Source organism: Alligator sinensis, unplaced genomic scaffold (assembly GCF_000455745.1).
Source record: "Alligator sinensis unplaced genomic scaffold, ASM45574v1 scaffold730_1, whole genome shotgun sequence".
Lineage (NCBI taxonomy): Eukaryota > Metazoa > Chordata > Crocodylia > Alligatoridae > Alligator > Alligator sinensis.
In genome coordinates, this window is record NW_005842027.1 from 1,142,993 (window position 1) to 1,164,171 (window position 21,179).

Consider the following 21,179-nt stretch of genomic DNA (forward strand, 5'->3'; position numbering starts at 1 on the left):
ATTTATTATCCAGGAGTTTTAGCTGTTCTGGGGGTGTAATTAGTGGTGTTCCATGGAGTTATCCCCATGAGACATTTCAAGGAAAATGGAAAATCATTTTTGTCTAAATTAAAAAAAGAAAAGCCATAGCTTTGAAAACCACTGTTTCCTCAGAGCACTAACATCCTTTAATTCGGAAATGCTGCTGTAATGTCTTTATCAGCCTTTGTTTCAGGCTCTTTGTGCTGTCAGGTTAGACTTCATCTCTATTAATGCACATTTTATCTTCCCTGATAATCAGAAATTTAAATACACTGTTGGAAGTACACTCTGTGACACCACATCTCATTGGGGAAGGGCTGACTCTGTCCACAGTAATAAGATAGGTCCAATAGGTTCATTTCTCCCCCTTCCTACCACTCTCCCCTAACACACCTATTATGTTGTGGTCTGAATAAGCTGGTATCATCCTAGGACTGGTGAATCTTCAACTGCCTACTTAGGGCAACTTCATGGCCAAAGGAGCCAAACATGGGGCCAGAGCCTGTCACATAGGGTAGGGACAGAAGTTACACATAAACAGGTTTAAGTGATCAGAAACTGGTTTATCCTGTAACAGAACAGAAGTTCTGTGCACATAAACCAGTTTCAAAATGGCTGAAACTGGTTTATGAAAAACCTGCCTGAATGTAGTTATCAGACTTAACTTATTTGGGTCAAACCAGTTTATGAAACTTCTGTCCCAGACTCCTTCCTAGTCCAAGTTAAATCACAGTCCCTAAGCATCCCAGCATACTTTCCAGCCCAGCCCTGTCTGTTGGGGGGTGCGGGGCAGGGACTGCCCCACCAGGCAAACCCTGGCTGGGGTCTGGGGCCAGTGAGGAGGATTCTGGACTGCAAATCCCAGAGACCTGAGGGGCAGCAGGAAGAGGAAGCAAACACAGCCTATGCTGATTATGTGCCAGAGAGCTGTGGTCTAGCACCCCTTAGTGCCTGGCCTGAGTTACTGCAGGCATGTGGCTGCAAAAAGTAAATGTCTGTTCACTTGTTAGTCAATTTAATCTGTGCAGTTTTTAAACTAACCTGCAAAGACTGAATCAATTCAGCCTTGGGCTTTTTTAATGTTTGTACTTAGCCATAAGGCTCAGAGGGTAGTTACATGCATCTTTTTTTCTGTACTCTCACAGTTGAAGTGAATTAGAGAATACGGTCTATACCATGGATGATTTTAGGAGATTTAACTAGAGGCCTTGAAAACCTTGCTTAAAGCTATCACTTATAACTATAGAATAAAATGGAGAGAGCCTCCCTCCCTGCCCCCTCCACAACAGACCTATATTGTAATTGCAGTTGTGCAGTTGTAGAGAATGGTTTTCAGTGGTCATGACATTTGCACCCACTAGCATCCAGTTCAGAATCACAGAAATTCCACTTCCAGGAAAATGTCATTCATGGGGGTTTTTTTGAATTGTATTCAGAAAATTAAACTATGTACCTGATTATGGACTGGTACCATTTCATTTTTTGTTAATCTCAACAAACTCTTGGAAGTCACTTTTTTGTCAGAATAATTGTGTAGCATATGTAATTGTATAGTACTTCCCTGATTAGACTGTAATAGTAGGTGTTCCCAGTAACTCAGTGAGAGACTGTGAAATCCCTTTGTCTAAGTGTTGTAAAGACAATATAACCTGTAGCTATGTAGGACTCTTCTGTATATAAACAGATGGTTTCATTTTACAGTGGCTACTTGCCCTTCAATTTTACAAGTGTTAAATTTTAGTCATAATTCTTGTATTTAATTCAAAGGTCCTATCCCACCTGAGAAACCAATGATTATGTTTAATAAGCTCTGTGTCAAAAGGTTTAGGAGGTGTGTTTTTTTTTCTTTCACACAGAAATACTGAATGGAGGAGTATACGTTGGCCAGAACAAATTTCTTTGCTATGCAGACACTATTCATTGGCAAGACATTGTGCGTAACCCTTGGGCCTCCAACTTCACTTTGGTTCCAACAAATGGCAGCTCAGAATGTAAGTACTTATGTTATTTCTACTTTGCTGTTAGTACATTGTGCAATTATATGAATACAGTCCCCAAAATTCTGTGGACTCTGTTGTAGAAGACTAATTGCAAGTTCCCCATCCTTACGGTGAAGTCTTTAAAAATCCATTAACCTAAAGAAAAAAAGAAAAAGAAACAAATAAAGAAAACAAAAACTATCTAGAGGCTAATTTTTTTGCTCATCATATTTTTCCTTGCTTCTATTTCTTTCAAATGACATAGTCATGAAAACAGAAACTTTACTGTTAGGATTTCATTTCTTCATGTGGCTTATTTGCTGCCTTAAGTCAGTCCTTTGTGGCTTGGGACAGATATTCAAAAAGCCTGAGCCTGAATTGATTCATTCTTTGCAGGTTAATTTAACCTGGCTAGGCTGAACCAGTTTTCAACCATACAGACATTCCCTCTGGACTGAAGAAATTCAGGCACATACCTGCAGGAGGGTCAGGCTAGAAGCCAAGGGGCACTAGAGCAGCACTCCCTTCCCTCCCATAGTACTGAGCTGGTGGGAGGCCCTGGCAGGATACTCTGATTGTGGAGCAGGGAGGGAGCAAGCAGGGAGTTGATAACATAGCATCTAGCACCCCACCGAGAAAACAAAAGCCTCTCTCATTAATTCAAGTTCTTCTTAAACAACTTTTTTCAAGCAAGGAATGGAGGGACATTACCAGCTACCTGTTGATTAGTTCCAAAAAGCCCTAAGTGGACACTGTCCTGTCTGCCTTTGTCCTGTCTGCCTTACACAGACACCTCTCAGCATTCGCTGGCGTATCACGTGCTGGGTATGGTCTATGCTGTGGGAGAGGGAAGCAGGGAGTCCCTGCTTGAGCAGAGTGGGAGGGAGAGGCAGGGGGGAGACAGGCAGTTTCTGCTGGAGCTCCAGCTAGGGGGCCAGCCAGAGGGAAGGGGCCAGCCCTGCTCTGGGGAGCCCAGCCCAGCCCAGTCCAGGGCTGCAAAGCATCTGGGATGCTGGGAAAGTCTGGTTTAAATTAAACTAAGAAGGGGTCTGGGACACACATTATATAAACTGGTTTGACCCAAATCATTTAAGTCTGATACTACATTCAGCCAAGTTTCTCTCAAATTTTTCAGCCATTTTCAAGCTGGTTTATGTGCACTGAATGTCTTTTCTGTCACAGCTTTAAACCAGTTCCTGATTACTTAAACTGGTTTAAGCTTACCGGAGGTGGTTCAAGCGCCTTCATTGAACACCTTCAAGATGAAACTGGATGCTTATCTTGCTGGGATCCTATGACCCCAGCTGACTTCCTGCCCTTTGGGCGGGGGGCTGGACTCGATGATCTTCCAAGGTCCCTTCCAGCCCTGATGTCTATGAAATCTATGAAATGTATAATGCCTGTCCCTAGCCTGTGACATCAGTTAGTCTCTGCAATAATTGCCTAACTTTATCTAACTAACCCCAGGCACCCTGATCCCAAGCTTCCACTTCATTGGCTGAGAGGCATAAAAGGATCTAATTAATGATCCCACAACCATACCTCCTGCCATGCATGTGTGGCATGGCAGGAAGTGCAATTGTGTGGATTGCCCATTGGATCCCATCATGCTTTTACCTGCACATCTGGAGGGACCCTGACTGATAGACATTTCAATGGTGGGTTTGAAAAATTAATCCACTTTATAAAGAGGAGGGACAATCTACATACTCATGAGCATGCATTAGCTGATCTAGTCTACATGTTTTGTCTTGATTTACAACAAAGGGAAACTAAACCACAACAATGTACACCTAAATGAAATATGTGGTAACTTCCACAAGATAGGGTAGAAAATGAAATAGTTAAACGAGATCCAGGTTTAACTATGGTAAGTTTTCCTGCTGTTCCCCCCAGTTAGAGGTAATTTTTGCAGCTGATCCACACAGTGTTGTAGATCTTTTGTTGTTGTGGTTGTCTTTCACTCTTTATATGCCTCCCCTCCCTCTCCCCTGACAAATGCAAAAACAGCATCAATGCAATTAGCATTTTCATAAGTGATTAACACTTGTACTGTCACTAGTGTATGAAAGTGTTGTTCTTGACTTAAGTAGATGCAAAGTTAGGCCAGTGTCTCAAGAGTTTTTGGAAATCCTACCCTAAATTAATTCAGCAATTATTATCATACATATTAGGATATACGATTGTGTGTTTATTGTGGCGTTATGTTGTAAGTATATGTTTTATTGTGTTATAAGGATTGTGTTTTTGTTATTGCCCTTATTAAGGCAAAGACCGTATGGCTATGTTTTTTTTCATTTCTCTTTCCTCATCTTTTGATATTTTTACATGGGAAAGGACCAACATGTGATGGTGGGACCAAAGTACTTTAATTACAAATATATCCTAAATAATGGTTATTTGCTGATGATATGTATTAGTTCTAATATATTACAATTCTATTAATATGTCCATTCAGAACAACATTTTAATGCAGTTTTCTGTCTTTTTAGCCAATGGAATTTTGCAAACACACAATTATCTATACAACAAATATAGTCCCAAATAAAATCCAGGGTTTATATAAATATTTGATATAACTAGGAAGTCCAGACCATGTCGATAGCATAGCTGACATAAGTAGGAACCTAAATCCCATAAAAAGAGGCTAAAATGGTATTATAAAAGATATTGAATTTTGGAAGATAATTGTTTAAGTACTATTCAGACTCAACATACAGGCATCTCCATTTTAAAATATCTGCAGTTAAATAATAGTATATAAAAATAGTCTTCAAATGAAAGAGACTTAGAGAAATAGGAGAACCTTATTACCACCTGTCAAAAGTAAGGAAAAAGCGAATATATTACTGGTAGCTGAAAAAAAGACTTCAGACAAGTTATTTGTGCTGATGCTGAAAGGCATTGGTAAAATGATTTTAATGCTAAATTACAACTTTCAAAAGGGAGGTTTATACAGAGGCCTGTGAAACTGGCATGTGTTCTTCACAGTCGGTCCAAATGTCACTCTCCAGGATGTACTGGATAACAAAGACTCCAGCTAGACCTCCTGGATCTTGCTTATCACAAGTGAATGGACATGGAATATGTTAGAAAGGCTTTGATTCTTTCTTACATATTACATTATACCCACAGAAGATAAGAGACACCTCATCTATTCTTAAAAGATTTTCACAGTTGTGGTCAATGATGATGGTAGATATAAGTCCATGTAGGTATGATAGCTTCTCCCACAAAATGGACCATTGCTGAAGACAGTAGTAGTATTATCTATATTACCTCTGCCTAACTGGTGGCCCATGAGCTGTTAATATTTGGCTCCAAGGCTCTCACTCAGCTGCCACTCCCCTCACTGCTCCAGCTGCAATAGTACCTGGAGTTTCTAGTTTTCCTCCTCTGTCCTTCAGCTGCTGTCTCCTACTTTTTCCCCAGGACGTGGGGTAGTATGGAAAGCTGAGGATGAGTCCAGAGCCATACTGGGGGAAGGGGGTGGTAGTACGTGCACATTAGAGTGGGGGTTGAGAGGGACTACACGGTGTATAGGTGAGGTGGGGGCAGTGTCCACATGGAGTACCTGGTGTGACCAATACAGTGTGCAGCCTCCAGGGCATGTGGCTCCTGGGGGTTTAGAAGTTGGACAGTAGGGCTGTGAGAAACAGCAGCATTTCATTTCAACTTCTGTTTTAGCATTTTGAAGGGTCAGTGTTTCATTTCTCTGTTTTGAAGCACTGTTTGTTTGTTTTTTCATTTCATCAAAACTGTTTTGCTGTTTCGACACTGTTTTGACGCATTTCGACATTTTGCCCATAGGCTATAATGGGAAATCATGAAAATGCCTATAAATCTGTCATTTTTTGCCTGATTCAGATAAAAATTGCAGGGATGGTAGCTTCTTCTGGGGGCATGTCTCCCACCGTGCTTCAAGGAGATAGATATATGGGTTTCTGTGAAATTGCACCTCAAACTGTTCAAAGCAAAACTCCTATCACTTGCTGGCACCATGCGCATAGATCTGGAGGTCTGCTTCCCCTGGGAGGAGTGTGGCACAGCCCCACAGTCCTCCTGGGTGGTGCAGGCACTTGGATCTGAGCATGAGATGACAGCAGGCTGCTGCTACCAGCTGGGGTACAAGCCAGTACTGGGTTCTCCATGGCGTGCAGCATGGGCTGTGCTGAGCAGACTCAGGTGCTGGTGCTGGCCCCAGCTGGCAGCAGCAGTATGCTATCATCTGCATGCTCTGCAACCGGTGTGCAGAGATTTAAAAAAAAAAAAGCCCCACACTCACCGGCTCTGGCAGTGGTGACTGGGGCCTCTGAGGGCTTGTGGCAGAGCCCTCCCCCATGCAGCATGGGGCAGCAGGGGGCAGTGGAGATCACCCCCCTAACTTGGCAATCGTGCGACAGTCGCCCCATGGCATGGGTGCAGCATGGCTCAGCAGGGTGCCGCATGCTCTCCTGGACCTGGGATGGATCCACATGTCAGCCAGAACTCCTGGTTCATTGTCCAGCTCTCTGATCATTCTCTAGCTGTTCCCAGGGAGCGTGACCCCTGAATCTGCATGAGGGGTTTCAGCAGACTGCTACTGCCAGCTGGGGAAATATCCCAGATCTGCCACCATCCCCAGCTGGCAGTGTCAGCCTCCTGTTATCCCACATTATCCAGGGGCCTGTACCCCCTGGGAACAGATGGGGAAGCAATCAGAGAGCTGATGGAAAGATTGGAGAGCTGGGGAATCAAACTGGGAACTGGGGGAATGTTCAGGGACCTGAGAACATTCCCTCAGCTCCTGATTTGATTCCCCAGCCCCTGCCTTGATTCCCCAGTGCCCAGTGCTGCAGGCTGGGGCCAGCAGCAACACTGCAGTCTTCCCAGCTCTCAGTGGGGGATGTGCTGAGCAGCTGCCATTGACCCCAGCCTGCAGCAGCAGCCTGCTGAAGCCTCACATGCAGATCACATGCCTGAGCCCCCTGAGAAGAGCTGGGGAAATGATCAGAGAGCTAAGGGAATCAAACCGAGAGCTGGGGAATCAAACTAGGAACTAGATGTCAATACCAGAGTTGTCCTTCCCCCCACCCACCTTAGTTTCTGTTTAGCTGGAAGCAAGCCCAGCTTTGAAACTCAAAATGTTTCAAAATGTTTGAAACATTTTGAGTGCTCTTGTTTTGTTTCGAAGCTGTTTCAAAGCCTTTGGTTTCATTTTGATTTCACTGTTTGAAGCTCAAAACACATCAAAACAGCTTTCAAATGAAACACCTATCAAAATTTTGCACAGCCCTATTGGACAGCCCTGGTCTTTATAGTATTGTCTGACATTGAAGATAGCTTGTACTTACAGAATTTGATGAGATTTGCTTCAATATTACCTTCCCCAATTCTCTTCCTCAGAGTAGGTCATGCCAGGTAAAGATTGGGTAAGAACAGACAAGGCTGCTAAAGTTAAATATTTGTTTTGAGAAGGCTTCCGGATATAAGGATTGCTAGCATTCTGTGTACATTGGATGAATTCCCTTAAGTGAGGCCCTTGACAGACCAAGCAAGCCACAATCAGTATTGGACATGAAATCTCCTCACTGTTCATTAGGGCTGTGCGAAATTTTGGCAGCCATTTCATTTTGGAGGTATTTGGGGCCATTTCAGCACCTGAAACACCAAATCCAAATTGAAATGGAAGGCTCTGAAACATTTCAGTTATGTACTGGATAATTTTGAAGCTTCTGAGCCCCTGAGCTCCCTGAGTTTTTGCAGGGAAACAAAAACTAAGAAGAGAGAGAGGGAAGAGGGCAGGAAGGACTGCTCTGATATTGACATCTAGCTCCTGGTTTGATTCCCCAGCTTTCTGATTGTTTCCCCCAGCTCTCTGATCATTTCCCCAGCTCTTCCTGGGGATTGTGGGCCCCTGGATCTGTGTACAGGGTTTCAGCAGGCTGCTGCTGCAGGCTGGAGCCAGTGGCAGCCCCGCAGTCTTCCTGGTGCTTAGCATAGGCTGTGCCAAACAGCTGCTGCTGGCCCCAGCCTGCAGCAGCAGCCTTCTGAAACACCGCATGCAGACTGGCAAGGGCCCGTGCCCCCCCCCATGAAATGCTGGGGAAATGATCATATAGCTGGGGGAAGTGATCAAAGAGTTGGGGAATCACACCTGGAGCTGGGGAAATATTCAGGTCCCTGAACATTCCCCCAGTTCCTGGTTTGATTCCCCAGCTCCCCAACCTTTCCCCCAGCTTTTTGATCACTTCCCCCAGCTCTTCCCTGGGTGCATGGGCCCCCAGATATGTGCACAGGATGACAGCAGGCTGCCACTGCCAGCTGAGGATGGTGGTGGCTCTGGGCTATTTCCCCAGCCAGCCGCAGCAGCCTGCTGAAACCCTATGCATGGACCTGGGGGCCTGCTGGGGTCCCTGATCACAGAGCTGGGGGAAATGATCAGAGAGCTGGGGAATTGAACCAGGAGCTCTGGCTAACAGGTGGAGCTGGCCCAACTCGCAGACAGTGTGCAGAGCCCTCCTGAGCCATGCTACACCTGCACCATGGGGCAGCTGCCATGCAAGTGCCAGGTGCGGGGGTGATCCCCTCTGCCCTGCACTCCCCTGCGCTGTGTGGGGGAGCTCTGCCATGAGCCCCGAGGAGCCCCAGTCACCAGTGCTGCATCTGGTGAGTGCAGGGCTTTTTTTGCTTTTTTTTTTAAAGCTCTACACTCACTGGCTGCAGAGCATGTGGATGACAGCATGCTGCCTCTGCCAGCTGGGGCCAACACCAGCGCCCGAGTCTGCCTGGCACAGCCTACGCTGAGCGTTGGGAAGAGCCCAGTGCTGTCACTGGCCCCAGCTGGCAGTGGCAGCCTACTGTCATCCCATATGCAGATCCAGGTTCCCAGGGCCCCCAGAAGGGCTGCAAGACTGTGCTGGACTCTTCCCAGGGGGTGTGGGCCCCCAGATCTGCATGCGGGATGACAGCATGCAAAAAGAGTTTTGCTTTGAACAGTTAGAGGTGCAGTTTCACAAAAAGCCTCTGCACCCATCTCCTTGAATCTTGGCAGGCTTCATGCCCTCACAAGGGGCTACCATCCCTGTAATTTTCATCTGAATCAGGCAAGAAATGACAAAGCATTTTAGTGATTCCTCATTATAGCCTATGACCAAAACATCGTTGAAACTCCAAAACAGACTCGGCCAAATCAAAATAGGACAGTGATATGAAGCACCAAAATAAATTACTGTCTCTCCAAAATGCCAAATCTGAAACTGAAATGAAACATAGCCATTCCGCATAGCCCTACTGTTCATCACCACCGGGGTTGCCAACGCAAGAACAATTTTTTTTCTGGCAATCTGCAGACTTTTTACTAAAAACCAAACTTTTTTTTTTACTGACACATGCTTTTACTGATATATGTTTTACATAATGTAAATGTAAGTCTTCTTCCAGGCCCTGCCCTGCTGCCAGACCCTAGTTAGAAAGGCTGGGTTCAATTTAGGGATTTAGCATCAACCATAGTATTCAAGTAAACAAGTTTATTTGTCAGTAAAAAGTGTGCATTAAAAGATAAATTCTTGAGTTGGCAACCCTGCTTGACTGCAGCAGTGGTTTTACACTGTGCTGCCCCCAACCCTGGGGTTCCCTACTAACACGTACATTCATACGCCCCTGACTGAACCCTGCACATACTGAGCTACCTAGCCCACTCCTCCAGCCCTGCCCCCATCACCTCTGTTGATCCTGTCCCAGCTCAGACCCCAAAGAAGCCTACCTGTGACCTAGCAGTATTTCGAATAACCAGTGGGACTCAACAGCATCATCAGCAGCACATGGCTAGGAGGCGAGGGGTCCACAAAGCCCTGAGCGAACACTCCCTCTCGGAACAAATCCATAAATTTACAGATAGTTGGCAACCCTGATCACTACCTAGGAAGATCAAGGGTTCAGCTTCTGAAAGGATTGGCCACTCCATGTAGCCAACCAAGTCTTTACATTTATATCTTGGCCTCTTTCAATATCCATAGGTATAGATGCAAAACAAAGTCATAGCTCATATTCCACATGCTTCATTTTGGCTAACTTCCTTTTTTTTTTAAAGCCCCCAATGCTTATCATGTCCTCAGTTGTGCAGAGCAGCTAACAAGCCCTGAAGCACAATGGTGCCCCTTCAAAGCATATCTTTGCTTGGAAATCTCTCCTATTAAGGCAAGAAGAAGAGTAATATGAAGTAGAGAGGACAGAGAGACACTGAAGTGCTTTTGAACTGATACCACTTCCCCAGCTTCAGTGTTTGTTTCCCTTCACGTAGCTACTCTTAACTTATACTGCTATAAGCAGAGCTGAATTTGGCCAATGGACTCTAGAAATTACCAGTGCCCTTTCTTGATTCCCTTCTCTGAAATGTTTTTCATAGTTGTTAGTGTTAAGAAGCCAGCTAAAGAGGCCAAAGCAGCTTAACCAGTCTAATAGTAATACCACAAATCTATGAATAGTAAGTGGTGTTTTTTTCTCTCTTTCTTACATACATTTTATACTCTACATCATGTTCTTAACAAGAATGCAGAAAACCTTGTACTTGATGCTCTTTGAATGGCAATGCTGTTCTTAATACAGCTAGTAGCTGGTAGCATGCAGCTCCCTATGTTTCACTAAAATGTAATAAATATTGTAACAGTAGCTGGCTCACCTTTCTGCTCTGGGTCTACAACAAAGATATATTTTTCTTTGTCCTATGTTTTGACTTTTGCACTACAATAATAGTATTTACCACATTCAGTGCTTTTCTTTTAGCATGTATTTTAGCTGAAAGCTTCTTAAAAAAAAAGATTATTATTTAAAATGGGGTTTTCTGTTTTTGACTAACCATAAATCAGCATGTTCAAACTTGAGTTGCTAAAATACTGCACCTATAGATGGGATTTTTAACTGACTTAGGACCTCCTGAGAGTCAAGAAGTATTCTTCAATTCATTTATGCATTTATGCAAATCTCACCTTGAAATCCTGGTATAAAATCTACTAACATTTACTTTTGTCTTCCTCTAGTGGCTATATCACATATGAGCACACTGGTCTATCCAGATAATGGAGTGGCTCCTTTAATTCAAGGATGGGTGTGGCCTTTTGGAGCTAGAAGCCTCAGGTTCAGTCCCCAGTGATGATACAATCAGGCAGTTGTTCCCTAGATATGACCTAATTTTTTTTTTTAAGATATTCAATGCCCATTATTCTTACTGAGCTTCAGACTGTCTAAAGGTCAGGCCACTTTGATTTGAGTTTTTAAGTACATAAAAAACTTCTGTTATCAGCAAGAACAGTATAGGAATTCCTAATTACATGCAAATCATACAAAGGGAGCAATTTTGTAGGATTTCAGATGAAACTGAGTAAAATTTAGAGGTTTTTACTGAACTTTGTTCTGAGATTAAGGGGTTTTTTGTTTGCTTGTTTTAAAATCTAGATTCATAGCAAAGTCCAAAAGGGTTCAATTATTAGGCTGATATCACTGTACATTGCTAATAGTAAAATTCAAACTGATGCATTTTAAAATACCAAAATTTTAATTTCAAATTGTTTTCAATTATTACTTTTGTTTTTAATACCAAATAAGTTAAGAAAACATCCTTATTCAGGGCAGCCTTTCAGTATGTGCTCAGTTTCAAATGAAGTAAGTGACACTTAAAAACATTCTTAAGTGGTGACTTAAACAGTATGTCATGAGCCTGATCCAAAGTCAGTAAGCAAATTGCATTGTTCTGGATCATGGCCCATATTAATTATGCAAAATCTGAATGTTGGCAGGGTTTTTTTTCCCCCAGTACATGGACAGTAACTATATCTGAAATGATTTATTATACATAACTGTATACTATTCTGCAACTGCTTTATGTATGGTAGCACCTGATACACAAAGCTTCTGAGCTCCCCCATGACCACTGTTGTTTTGTTGCACAGCATGCATTATATTATAGACTGGAAAACAAAATCTTTAGCTTTTTGTGATTTTGTAAATCTATGCAGAATTGAAAGGGGAAAGCTAGGATAAAAATTCATCCCCTCTTTTAATATTATCTTATGGTTATATCTAAACTGTGATGCAGTACTGCTGGCGGGGTTGCTCTAAATCATGACACCCACCACCCATGCTACTGTTTCATGTGCCAAACCCTGCAATGAAACCCCTCCAGTGGTGTTCCCCAACACTTCTCTCCAGTGTGTTGAAGTTTGATTTTGAAAGCAGCAGAAGAGAGAACCCCAGGAATGGCTCTACTGCCTCTTTTCTAGGTTTGGCACATTAGTTAGAGTAGGTGGGTAGACCTGCTCAGGAGTGATGTTGTTAGGGAGCACTGGAGATGGGGTATAGACATAACTGGAAGTTATTCATTGATGCATAGATTTTAAGGCCAGGAGGGACCATTAGATTATCTTATGTGTAACATGGGCCACAGAATGCCATCAAGTTAGTCTGTTACTGGGCCCAGTAACTTGTATTTGTTGATCTGAAAACTGCAAGAGATGGAGAAATCTATGTGATTACATGGTGGCTTGTTCGACTGGCTAATCATCTTCAGTGTGAAAAATGTGTGTTTTCTCTCTAATTAGAGTATCCACATTTACAGCCAATCATGGGTTTTGTTATGGTATTTTTCACTAAATTACTGCATACTAAAAAGTTTTTTAATTTTCCCCTTTTGAAGGCAGTTATTATTGTAATCAAGTCCTCTCTTGATCTTTTTGACAAACTAAACAGATAGAGAATTCCTTAAATCTCTTACAATAAAGATATTATCATCAGAATAATTTTTAGGTCTCTTCTATGTACTCTTGCCAATTGTTCAAAATCATCTTTTTTAATATAAGGCAATCAAAACAGAACATAGTACTGGTTTCACACATGCCATCTACAGAGGTAAGGTCACCTTTTTACCTCTACTCAATATTGTATTCTTTTTTGCTCCATTTGCTTTTTTTCCCACAGAATGATGCTAGAAGCTTATGCTCAGTTGCTTATGCTCTGTGACCCCTAAGTCCTTTAACAAGATTGAGGATACAATCTAGTTTTGTTGGTTTAACCTGCAAATTTTGTTCCTAATCTGCCTCCTTGCATTTGGCCTTATTAAAATGTGTTTTGTTTGAATAAGCCTAGCTGACTACATGATGCAGATATTATTGTAAGACCACCCAGTTTTTCATCATTTTTTACCACTCTCCTTCAATCTTTTTCATCCACATATTTTAGCATTAGGGATTTTATATTTACTTCCAGAGCATTAATATGTATTAAAAAGTGCTGGGTCCATAATGATTCTTCAGAAATATCACAAGAAGTTTTGTATGTATTTTACTATTAAAGATTAATTTTTTTTTAAATCTCATATTTTTATTGTTTAAATTTTCTACTTAGTTTATAAAATAAAAATATACCAGTTAATTTCATAGTAATTTATCTTAAGATTTGTTTGAGGTTTTCATACTGTTGCAGAAAATTTGAGCTGCAAATTCTGATATCAGAAAATGTTACTGTTCTAAAAACAGACTTTCATTTGTATAATATCATTCCTTTATATTATCAAAATTAGGATGTGTGATATCTTGTTTGTATATCTTCTTAGTTTCAAGACTAAAATGACTGGTTAATGAAGCTATGCAAAGCTTCGCGTGGTGATTCAATTCGGAGGAGATTGGGCCCAATTTGGCGGCCGAATCTCCAAATCTGAATTGAATCAGGGGACCAATTAAAATGTCCAAATTGATTTGAAGCTCTCCAAATCTTTGGAAAAGATTCGGAAAGCTTTGATGATTCGGGCAGTCCCTGCCTGCTGTAGCAGGGAGCTAGAGCTGGACTTGGAGCTGGTAAGTAGGGGCCGGGGGGCAGGGCTGGAAGAGTGGAGAGGGGATCATGGGGTGATCCCCACCAGGCCCCATCTCATGCCTGTTCCCTCAGTCCCCCCCCAACCCCCGCCCACTCTCCGAGCCCTGACAATGGCTACCCAGCCCACGCCAGTTCCCGGTGCTTTAAAAAAAAGCCAAAACTCACTGGGTGCTGCCAGGTGGGGGGTGATCCCTGCTGCTTCCCACTGCCCCATGCTGCATGCAGGGATCTGTCTTGAGGCCCCCACTCTCTCATCCCTCCCACGGCTGCCCCGCCGGCCCCAGCTCTGGCCCTTTAAGAAAAAAAAAACCCTGTGCTCATCAGCTCCTGCTGTGGCCTTGGGGCTTTGGGGGGCTCATGGAAGAGCCCCCCCCCATGTGGTATGGGGCAATGGGGGACAGTGGGGATGGCCCCCCACTGAGCAAGAAACAATGAGTCCAGGGTTTGGAGGGGGGCAATTATTAAAGGGCTGGAGTTGGAGTGGGGGGGCAGTCATGGCGGGGGGGCTGGGGGAGTGGGGAGGTTGGGGGCTCATGCAGAGTTCCCCACATGGCATGGGGCAGTGGGGGGCAGCAGGGATTGCCCCGCATCTGGCAGCACCCAGTGAGCCAGGGCTTTTTTTTTCCCAAAGTGCCGGGAGCTGGAGTGGGAGGGGCAGCCATTGCTGGGGTTGGGAGAGCAGGTGGGGGATGGGCCTGTATGATTCATAGATTCAGCAGCATCCAAATCTCTGAATCAGATTTGGCTGAATCGATTTGGGACAGTGATTTGAATCACCAAATCGAATCACTGTCCCCCAAATCGGTCAAATCCATATTTAAAGCGAATACTGGCCACTTTGCACAGGCCTACTGGCTAATATCCATTTAATTCTTTCAATCAGTCACCCAAAATGTTATCTATGTTCATAATACACTGGTAGACATTCTATTTGCCATATGTTACATGCGAACTATCATGTGATGGATTGTAACACCATTTACAATAAACATTAAACAGTTTATCCCTGGATAAAAATGGTGGATAAGCCACAAGGAAGTAGCTCATTGAAATAATAACTTCTTTGTGGTGTGGAAGTATCCCACAATAATTTTAACATGCCAGTGTCTGGCTACATGTTATATGTGAGTATCGCTTGTGCAATACTCACATATAACACATGACAAATGTAACATTTACTAGGGGCCTATATTTCTATTCAAACACATGTACAAAGCATTTTATAAAGCATTTCCTAGGGATTTAATTTAATGTTTGCACAGTACTTTGCACAGGTATGTGTTAAGCATCAGTCTTTTTACTGGGAATTAACTACAATTTGTTTGGTCTTGATGAAGAGTATGTACATGCAGGTAGCTGGTATACAGCACTTTTGTGCTATACAATGAGATCTGAAAGCTAGCCAAGTCATTAATTTGATGCTCAGTAGTGGCCTTGTAATTCTTTATAAAGCACAATAACTGATTTTATTAGGACTAAGTGCAATATTAAGAAAGAATCATTTTTACACCCAAGTTTCTACTCAGAAGTTTCTACAAAGATTAGTAAATACTAGGTGCATCTACACAAGATGCTATGTCACCATAGCAATGTGCTATGGTGATGTAACTCATCGCTATGGCAATGTAGTATTGGCAGGCATGAGCCATGATGCTGCCACTACTATGCAATAGTTCAGTGCTACTGTGCAGTAGGGTCAGAAATGACCCGTGCACTACCAGGACTGCACAGTAACAGTGGGTACTGAGTAGTCATTTAGTACTTGCTTTAGCATTTAGGTGTTTAGTACTTGCTTTTAGTACCAACTGCGCAGTGAGGTGCACGTGTAAATGTGCCCAATATGTTCCATTTTACAATGAGCCTGAGGGAACCTGTTGTTGAGAATGGTGTTGCTCAGCTCTTTGCAATCCAAGCTTTCCCTTATTCTTTGTAACGTGAATTCATAAAAAGTAACAGCATATAGAGACATATACTTGGGATTTGCTTTTGTTTTTAAAAAGGCGTTTGTATATCCGGAACAGGTGACCACCCAAGTTTTGAAGTTTGCATTTAATTCTGCTAATCTTCCAGAATTCCAGCCTTCATGTACCTTCCCCAACAGGTACATGAAGATGGAGAAAACTACCACTCTCCATCCATAACACCTTTCCATTAGATTTAAGTGAGGATGTGGTTTGCCCATGGGAAAGCCCTCATCTTTACGTGACAGAAATTTATATCTGTCTAAAATGATGCATCAGGAAAACATTAATTGACTTGTTCCTTGCAAAATGTCTATGTTAACATGATAGCCTACACCAATCATAAACAACTACTGTTATCAAAGGAGGTATTTAAGGATAAATTTATTCCACACACTGTTACTCAGGTATATACAGGATTCCCACATTTCTTCAGAGCTACTCCCCTGCAAGATTCTGAGTAGGATTTACTCTGAAATAAACCAAACATGAAATTCAGTGGCAATATATGCATGGGATGTTAGCAAAGAGAAAAGTACAAGTGACTTAGTCATACTTACAGCCAACTCTGAGGGTCCTGTTTTACAGGATACTTAGTACGCGTTAAATCAGTTCAGTATTAAAGTATGATCATGTTCTGAGCAGTTGTACAGTACTGTTTATTACAATCTCTAACTTTACTAAATGACTAATGTGGAGTCTTGAACTGGTTCTGGTGCAGTCAGCTGATTGTCAGTTCCAGCCCCATGACTATCTAGGGCTGCGTGAGCACCTGCCTTTCAACTTGATTCTGGAGGAACATAACAAGTGAAAGCTCCAGGATCTTCTTGATGTGTGTGGCCTTCTTTGTCCCACCTGAAGACTTGGGACTGCAGAGGGGTCCTGGCTGATGTCATGCCTGGTGAGGATTGAAAGTTGCTCATATTATCTCTGTGGAGCAGTCCGACAATAGCTGAACAGGTATTACTTAATATGATCTAGAGATACTCCTTGTCCAAGGAGTTGTAACTTTGCTCTGATACAAGTGCACTCAGTACATGTTTTACTGCTTGAACGTGCAGTCACTTGCACTTTAAGTTCCTATAACACATGCTAAGTGTAATGTGGCATGACCCTAAGACTACCTAGTATGTCCTTTCTAGTGTACATCTAAATTGGAAACTACCTACAGGGAAAATAACATTACATAAACATAGATGCTGGCGACAGGTAATTGTAGAGTTCGTTAAATTATAACCTTTCATTGAAGTGCATTACTTAAAGTTCAATTAACATTTTAAATGCATGTTTTGGGCCAGGGACTCCACAGACAGTTGGTCTCTGTACTGAATACATTCATTGTGACAGGTGTCACTGTGGCAAAGCTAATAACGGAAACTGTTGTTTCAAATAAAAGGCTATGAATAACTAAACTATCCTCTGAAAGTTCTTTCTATGTGGAACACTCCTCAAATGCTCACAAAATTGCATTTTTACAGCAGTAACTTTCTCATGGATTTCCCAGCTGGGAAACACATTAAATCAGAACTGAATAGACAGTCACTGTGCCCCTATTCTTGAAAAATAGTATTCCCCACTCCTTAAAATTAAAGGATACCAGCTCAGATCTTTTCAAAGGGATTAATCAAGAACATAAAAAACTTAGAAACAAACAAAAACTTTTTGAAGCACAAGATTTTGCCAAGCTATTTGGAAAATCAAAGATGGGATTGAGAGAGCAGGGCCAGTGGAATAAAATGTGGAAAACAGGTTAACAGAGCTCCTGATCTTCAGTAGATGAAAGATTAAGATACAGTGAACACATTTGATGTGGCAAACAGTGATGGGCTGCAGTGAACTCTCAAGAGATGGAAACATTCTCCTCTATTCAATGTAGTATGTTTGGTTTGTAGTGGATTAAGTTTAGATATTTAGTAAAATCATTAGGCCAAAACATTCAAACATGACAAGTTATTTGCAATGCCTCAGTTGTAATGACCATAAAAAATGCCTGATTAGCAGACCATGAAACTTGGTCCTTCTTAGACCTGAATGTACCCAAGTTAAGTAATATAAGCCATGTAGAGGTAGCATAACAAAGACAACCAACTTAAAAGGACATGTCTACATGTTGCTCTATGGTGATGCTGTTACTGGACTGTGCTTTAGTACTTCCTTTTGGCAACTACCAAAGCACGGCAAAGTAACCACCCATACTGCGCCATATGCACAGCACATGGTTATTTTTACCCACTACTTTACCAAGGCAGCACGCTATAGCAGAGGTAGTACACCACTATAGTAAAGTAGCTCCTGGTCATGTGTAGACACCTGTGGATGCTACATTACCATAGCACATTGCTAAGATGATGTAGCATTATGTGTAGATGGGCCCAAAAGGCTAACACTTTTTTAACTGTTAGATACAGAATTTTTTGGAGCCAGTGCACCTAGAATCTTGTAAAACCAAAAGAAACATGGACAGAGACCATTATGTTTCATTTTGGAGGCAGAAGTGAGGGGAGGGAACAATGACTTTATGTAAAGAGGGATTTGAATCCAGTGGTTTCATGCAAAAGTGCTTGTCACTTCTGAAAATGTTGCTTCCAGAGGTGCCAGGCTCCCATAGGATTTCCACAGTGCCTGGAAGCCTTGGGAAATCCTAGTTTTGTAGCAGCTTTTCACGTGATCTGCCAGGAACCCTGTAGGAGAACTATTGCAAAGCTGGGCAGCTATGGGAGCCAAGCATCCTGGTGGAAGGGTCTAAAGGCGGGAAAGCAGGAAAATCTGATAGAATAGGTACTAGGCCTGTGCGAACCTTCGGTACCTAATTCAGTTCTGTGGAGATTCAGCTCAATTTAGTGGCTGAATCTTCGAATCCAAATAGAATCAGAAGACCTTTTAATGTCTCCAAATTGAATTGGAATCCTCCAAATCAATTTGAAGGGATTTGGAAAGATCTGGAGATTCAGACATAGAGACAGCTTTAAATGTTTTTTCTATATACCTTTAGGTAACAGGGGCTCATGAGTGCTGTGATGCTGGGGTGCATGCAGTGTCCCAAAGAAGAGTGGGGGGCTCCCCAGTGCGTTCGGCAGCAGACCTGGAAGTGGACCAGAAGCACTTCTGGTCCACTTCTGGGTCCACTGGGGAGTGCATGGTGGGGGTCCCCCCATGCCCCACTGGCTCAGTGACTGGTGCCTCCTGGGTTGGGGGGAGCACCCAGGGTCCCCTTGTGGCTGATCGCTGATTCCCGAGCTGGGGGTGCGGGGAGGCGGGGCGTGTCCCCGAGCCAGAGAGGGGCAGGGGGGGGGGGGGGGCAGTGTGTTCCCCAGCATACCTGGAAGTGGACTAGAAGTACTTCTGGTCCACTTCCGGGTTTGCCACTGAGCATGTGGAGGGTGCCCCCCCCCCGGCCCTCCTGTGGGTCACTCCATCTGCCCCAGGATCGCACTGTTCACAAGCCACCCCTGCTACCTCAAGGTATGTAGAAAAAACTTCTAAAGCTGTGTCTATGTCTGAATTGCTAATTCTCCAAATCAGCATTGAATCTTCAGATTCAGATTCAGCTGGGTCAAATCAATGAATCAAATCACTGCCCCTGATTTGGGCCAAATCTGAATCAAATAGGGCCCGCTTCACACACCCCTAATAGGTACAAAAATTGCAACATCTGCATGAAAAAAATGATCTCCTTGGAAAATTTCCAACCTGTTCCAACAAAAGTCTTTATTCAGAAACCTTTGCACAGTGCTGGTACCACTTATGGCACAGTGGTCATAATTTAAAATGTCAGAATTTGTCATAATTTAACACACAAGTATGTGTTAATACTTATTCTAAGTTGAGGGATATAATGTAGTACCTCACATCCCACTGTGTGGCAACTGTTGGTAAATGCTTATCTTTTAATGGCAACTGGTGTGCATAATGTATTACTGTATACCACCTGTTTATCAGCAGATTGGCAGTTTAAACAGTATTTTACACAAGGGAGAAACTTACAGCTTAAAAGCATCCCTTTTCATTTCAAGTGGCTTGCTTCCTCACAGTCACTAGTATGTCTTGAAAATAGGAAATAAATCCCAAACACTCAGAATATTAAAAATAATTAAAATGTGTTGTAATTGGCAGATTTTTTTAGTGAGTGGGTGGGGAGAACTGGTTTCTCTCAACAAGCTGCAGCTGGTTTAGCTAGATTCCTTTGAAGGGCTGCTTTGAGAAAAGGAAAAGAAAAAAAGTTATTAAAAAAAAACAAACCCAAAAGTCAACACAGCCATTGAATTTAGCAAGTCTTCAAACTCTTGAGCAAAGTGCACGATTCTGATATTGTCTTGGCAAGATGTCCATCCAGTCTGTCAGTACCTGTTTGGTTAGCACATGTAGAAGGAAATAAAACATATTCTTAGCACAAAAAACTGAGAGAGGTTTTTTTGGTTGGTTGATGATTTTCTGTGTGTGTGCATGTGTGTGAGAGAGAATATTTCACTTTATCATTTTTGAGGTAGATAGCAGATGTTTCAGTGAGCTTTTTTGGCAGACTCTTTCTGTTGCTTGTCTGCAATAGAAACCTTGCAGTTGCATTCTCTAGGCTGCTGCCAGTCCTGGGCATGCACTTGGAGGAAGCATAAGAATGGCAGCTGCGAGCTCTGTCAGTGCCATTGCCACAGCCCAGAGCACAGGCCCTGATAGTTATACCTCCAGTCTCTAAGTTCCCCATATTTATCAAGACTTATGTTCCATTTCCTTCCTGTAAAATCAGGTTTTACACAGAAACCAATTCCCATATCTATATTTCAGACAGGTATAATAGGGTTGGCTCTTGATTTTCACTTCCCTGTTTCCCCTCCAAAACATACTATTTAATGGGTACTGTCCTCTTAAAAATCTCTTTGACCTCCAAACAATTGTCAGTCTTCTGTTTGTAACGGGCAGAAGTTAGAAATTGCTGCTGTGTCCAGGGTGGGCAAATACCAGCAAAAAAAGACATCTTGCATCAACCTTATTTCACTTAAGATATTTTAGAGGATATAATTCTTGGATACTTTTAATTCTTGCTCTTCTGACTTCTTCTACCTCAATTTTCTAGCTGCCTACCTTTTTCTTTTTTATATTTCTCCTTTTTGTGTGGTTTTAGAGATAACAGGTATGAAGACTGAACTACATATACTGCATAACTTGAATCCAAGACAAAGTCTTTTTCTCCCATATAACCCTTAAGGGTGCGGTAGATTTGTCTTAGATTTGAGTATGAGTGGGAAGTCAGGTGGATGCTGCAGCTTCAACTCCAGGCCCAACCTAGGTTGGAGTCAGAGTTGGAGCAGCAGCTACTGTCCACCCTTCTGCCACCTCTTAGCCCCTTCCGCCCTGTCTGCCCCCTTGCCACCTCTCCCCC

The 21,179-nt window shown here is 42.7% G+C and overlaps 1 protein-coding gene across 1 annotated transcript in view; it reads left to right on the forward strand.

Annotated features, from left to right (window-relative positions):
• The window catches only part of ERBB4 (erb-b2 receptor tyrosine kinase 4), an 819,609-nt gene that overhangs the window by 427,280 nt on the left and 371,150 nt on the right, over nt 1-21,179 (forward strand). The window contains exon 4 of the mRNA XM_025202487.1: nt 1,878-2,012. Within this exon, the coding sequence (XP_025058272.1) occupies nt 1,878-2,012 (135 nt within the window). The remainder of the gene's footprint in view (nt 1-1,877; nt 2,013-21,179) is intronic.